The sequence below is a fragment of the Engraulis encrasicolus genome, chromosome 22 (assembly GCF_034702125.1).
Source record: "Engraulis encrasicolus isolate BLACKSEA-1 chromosome 22, IST_EnEncr_1.0, whole genome shotgun sequence".
Lineage (NCBI taxonomy): Eukaryota > Metazoa > Chordata > Actinopteri > Clupeiformes > Engraulidae > Engraulis > Engraulis encrasicolus.
Window position 1 is genome coordinate 31,568,000 of NC_085878.1, and position 5,000 is coordinate 31,572,999.

At 43.7% G+C, this 5,000-nt stretch overlaps 1 protein-coding gene across 2 annotated transcripts in view; it reads left to right on the forward strand.

Annotated features, from left to right (window-relative positions):
- The first annotated feature begins 1,170 nt into the window (after positions 1-1,170).
- nkd1 (NKD inhibitor of WNT signaling pathway 1) overlaps positions 1,171-5,000 on the forward strand; it is a 63,964-nt gene continuing 60,134 nt past the window's right edge. For both annotated transcript variants that reach the window (XM_063189039.1, XM_063189040.1), the window contains exons 1-3: positions 1,171-1,340; positions 1,475-1,507; positions 1,706-1,842. In XM_063189039.1, the coding sequence (XP_063045109.1) occupies positions 1,316-1,340; positions 1,475-1,507; positions 1,706-1,842 (195 nt within the window). In that variant the 5' untranslated portion in view covers positions 1,171-1,315. The remainder of the gene's footprint in view (positions 1,341-1,474; positions 1,508-1,705; positions 1,843-5,000) is intronic.

Below are 5,000 nucleotides of genomic sequence, written 5' to 3' on the forward strand. Positions count from 1 at the left end.
CTTACACAGGTCGGTGCCAGCGATGCTATCTCTCTACTGTGTGCTGTGTGCTGCTGTTACTGCGGCTGTGGCTGGGCCTTGTGGGGCCACACTGCTATGCTCAGATGGAGGGATGTATGGAGGAACGGAGGGAAGGCAGGAAGGGAGGGAGGGAGGAAGGAGAGAAGTCGTGGGCAGGAAGGGTGCACGATTCGCTAGCCAGCCACAGGACTTGAAGGGTAGGCTATGATGTGTGGTGTGTCCAGCGGTGTCTTCTTCCATGGCTCTATGACCAAGAATGCAAACGTCAACATTGACTTGACCATCAGAACTGTGGATTGTTTTTGGGTGCATTAAAATACAGCTATCATTCACAGGGGAAAGCCTTTCTCATTTAGCACACTGGCTGCAACAGGGACCTATACAATGCCCTGCACTATATTTAGGAAAACAATTGGTCCTGCATGATGAACATTGGTGCCTGTGTAGACACGAAGACAAATGACTTCATATGATCATAAAGTTGTAGGCCTATATCTCGAATCATCTATGCACTGATTAACTTGACTTGGACTAAATAGTTGAGCAATGAAGCATTTTGAATGGCAGTTCAATGAGCTTCGAGTATCGATTATTTTATTGTGGTGTAGATAGGACACTGTTTATATGGTTACAAAGCATTTGTTAGAACTTTGGAGTAGCCCAACAAAAGTCAGCGGAAGACTTCTATTGCGTTGTTTCCGTGAAGCCAAACATTAAAATGTAGGCATGAAAAAGAACCCAAGTTCCTCGGCAAATCTTCCTCTTACATTCGATTAAGAAATAAAACGGTAGGCCAACATACATCGTCTGTGAATAGGATTATAAATCACTGACGTTATCACAGTAGTTTACACATTTTGGTTTCAACCTTGCAGAGCTTGGGGATCTTTAAAGACAGTTGGTCTTCGCCCTGCTCCCTGCTCTCGCCCAGTTGTCTCTTTCTGAATATGGCGTGTGGGGGCTGCGCTCTTTATATTTGGAGACTCCAAAAGAATCTCGGCTCGCTTTCATGTGCCGCGGCGGACCAATAAAACGCAGCGAGACTGCCCGGGAGTTGTCTAATCTCGGGCGAGGTGTCAATCATGTTCCCTCAGTGGTTGAAGTGCGGGTTTTGGTAACCGCCTCCCCTCCACTTGGAAGGGAGACGAGAGGAAGAGCTTCGCCTGGATCAAAGACAGCGTAGCTCTGTCGCCGTAGGATGTATTGAGCGCGCTGACTGCGTTACACACGGACGATCGTGAATTTTGGATTATTACTAATCGGATGGTTTTCCATTATAAGCCGATGCAGAGAAATGGGTAAACTTCATTCGAAACATGGTAAGTAGTACTACAGCCGTTCACCAGCCTACATATGCAATGAATTAACGTTTGCGCAAATCTTGCCGTACGGAGTTGTTTGGAGTAATCGCGTCTTCTCTTTTCTCTGTCTTTCTTTCAAATTACTCGAAAAGCTGCAATTTGTAAACCAAGGGAGAGCCCGGAAGGTGAGTTTTCTGTGGAAACTGTTCCTTTTTAACTTAAATATGATCCTGTGACTTTAATAAGTCAACATTCTTCTCGGCTGCAGATCTTGCGGACCAGCATGTTGAGTGTAGTAACATTGTCAAAACGACTCATAGAACACGTTATAAAGTAGTGTAGACATTGTTAAAATGTAACGCCGTCTTCTTTTCCACACTTAGGTGACAGTTTCGTAGTCAATGCCTGTTTAGCAAGAAAAGGAATCGATGATTGGATCGTGAAACAGAAATACTATTGCACGGGCTCAAGAGTTGAACAAGACTGTCACCATAAAAGTACCTGCGGGTTGTCTGGCCGGGTAAGTGAACACGGTTTTCATTTGGACTATTTGTTTGGTTTGCATGCACGAGCGCTATGGAGGTCTTGTGCTTAATGTATTGTGTCTGCAGAGTAATTGGATTGAGTACATTTGCTGAAGTTTCTGAGCGTGAAGTGGTCCTAGGAAAGTAGGCTACTGAGGTTTCTTTTCTTTGCTGAAGTCTCTCGGTGTAGTTTAGGGCAGTGTTTCCCAACCTTTTTTGTCCTGGCTACCCCCTAAGCCATTTTGTCATATGACATGTACCCCCTCACCCTCACTCATGTTCTGTTGCTCTATCCCAATGTGACTACAGTCAATATATTTGTTATTATTACATCTTTCCGCGTACCCCCTGAGGTGTGCTCGCGTACCCCCAGTGGTACACGTACCCCTGGTTGGGAAACACTGGTTTAGGGTGTGAAGATTTTTTTTTTTTAATGTTTTATGAAGGCGAATGAATCCTTGCAATGTAGGCTACATTTCAGTTTTTCAGGTTGAAAGACATGTTGCGCAATCCTTCCCAAGAACAGATAAATAGCGTTATCCCTTTGAACTTATGGTGATATTTTAATAGGCCCATAGATACAGTTTAGCCTACATGTTTGATTATATTTAGATGCAGTATAGGCTATGGCTGATTAACCTTGACGCGTCATTATTTAATGCAAGCAATGAATAGCATATTGCCTAAATGAATAGTGTTGCGCAAAGTAGTTTTGCCATGTATTTGTAATAGTACCGGCTAGGATTTCGTGTCGGCAATGCGGTCAACAGACTTTTTTTCACGACCCAGTGGAACGTAGAAAAAATGAGGTAGGCTATTCAATGCGCGGGACCTCATTAGACTTCCAGAAGTCTGGCATTTCTGAAAGAGTTGCTTCAATGGTGATTAGCATTGAAATTTTTGGAATAGGCTACACGTATGGCTTGCACATAATGGTGGCTTTTAAATGTCTTCCAGGGAGATTTCCCTTGTAATTGCAAACGATCCCTTTGAAGCTGAAGTTAACAGTAAAGTGGAGTTGCAAAATCCTGAACAGAGTTGCCAGAGTAGGGCCTTAATTGTAGAAGAGTAACTAAAAGAACACCCTACTTTAAAGTAGTGTATTCAGTTGAAAGCCACCCGTTAGGCGGATATGTATTCTCACAGTTACATTCCAACATATGATGAATGTTCCAGCAGTGTTTGGAGAGACAGCAAGAGAGAGTGAGAGACTGTTTTCTCTCTCCCCCCCCCACCCCTCTTGTATGGGGCAGAATGGTCTATTGGACTCTGATGGGAACAAATGTGTCAAGACTAGGAACAGATGCAAGGTTTTTCTTGAGGTAATACATCACGCCTGACTTGAAAGCATTGCCGGCTGACAATCTGGTGACAGGGCTGCATTGTGAGCTTGGGCCCTGGCCTGGTAAAGGTCATGTCTGCTTCGTATTTGGCATCGTGGTAAACACAGTGAGTGTTGTTGTTGTTGTTGTTGTTGTTGAGAGGCGAAATCCTCTGGAAACGCTTCAGAGGAACCTTAAGCCTCTTTTGGTTGGTGTGTGTGTGTGTGTGTGTGTGTGTGTGGGGGGGGGGGGGGTCGTCTCAAAAGCATTTTTGAGGATTGAGAGCTCATCAGAAATCCACTAGGAAGCTCTGCTCCAGTCCACTCGACCAGCAGGAAGCCAAGCCATCTTTTCTGGCTCCTTTCAAGCAACCACCGTTAAATAAGAGCATCAGTTACCTGCTATTGCAGTGTCTGGAGACATTGAAGCACGGGGGAAAGTGATATAAAAACTTGGCACAATCAAGTCTTATACAACATGACAAACAGCAAAAAAATGTGTTGAAATTATTCAGATAAACAATGTGTCTTCGCCACAGACATGAAAAATGACATAAGGAAGTTTAAGCTAACCAGACCGGAGGATTCCCTTTGATATTCTGAACAGGAAGTGAGAATTACTGGAAGGAATTTGGAGTGAATGCCTCTGGACCAAAGTACATGAAAATATGCTCTATGCGCCAGTTCCTCTTTCATAATACTTTGTTTTTTATTATTATTGTCAGTATTAAAGCCTTGTGCTCTCATAGTTTTGAAACAGCTGCTTGTGTTTGTTAAGATTAGGATTTGACTGACTGACTGAGAGTGAAGAATGAGTGTTTCACACACTAAAAAGCGGGCTCCTTTGTCTGAGGTAACAGGATTCTGTATGTGGTTTTAGACGCTGAGCACCAGAGACATGGTCGGGTTTCAGTTAATTGGCTGTTTCAAATGGCCAACTTCCTCTATTCCAGGCAAAAGTGGGTTTTTTTTGGTTATTTATCTGTTAATGTCTTGAGGCAGTCAAGAAGGCCTCAGGATGTCTACGAATTTTTTAAAAACGATATAGTTTTTTTTTCAGGACAAGGCCCTTTGATAATCAACTAGCTAGATAGCAGTGAGCATGCACTGCCTGAGAATCAGAGATGTATGAAGTAGCAGTAAACTTAACTGATTTAATTACAAAACTTGAAGCAGATTGATATCACATGGTTGCAACCAGTCTATGTAATGCCCACTACCACTAGTGTTGTAATTTCAGCAGTAACAGTACTTCTACTTCAACTTCCACATATACTTTTGTACCTCTGCTGAGAACCCTCTGGGTCGAGGGCGTGTTCCGTTCAGGACCTTCTCTGGAGCGGGCGGGAGCGAGCGAGCGAGCTGGGAGTCTTTTGAGGCGGCCGGCCGCTGTGTCGTTTCCCAGATGGTGTGAAGCAAGACGTTGGCCAGGGCAGGAAAAGAAACCCCGCTGATGGAGCTGGAGCGTTTTGACAATTTGGGGGGCTCTGAGGAGCTCTGTTTTATAAATAATTGAAGCGTAGGTGCCTAATGGGTTTCCCAGCACTGCGGGGGAAAATGAATAAAATAGAATGGAAGGTGTTTCTGGACATAAATATTTATTTGGGTATTTTTCCCTCTTGTCTTGCTCAAACAAAGTGGCTGTATCCTTGAATATTTCATTGAAATGTGCTAGCTACCTTCAAGCAGTTCTGGGCGAGCGGCTTTCTTTCATTCTATTGCTGTCTGGCACAGTTTTGAGAATTTTTCCGAGGCTCTGTAGATCTTTGGGAGAGTACGGCGCACTCACATTAAATTATTTATTTCCTATTGTTTGAAGCAAGCCGAAAAGTA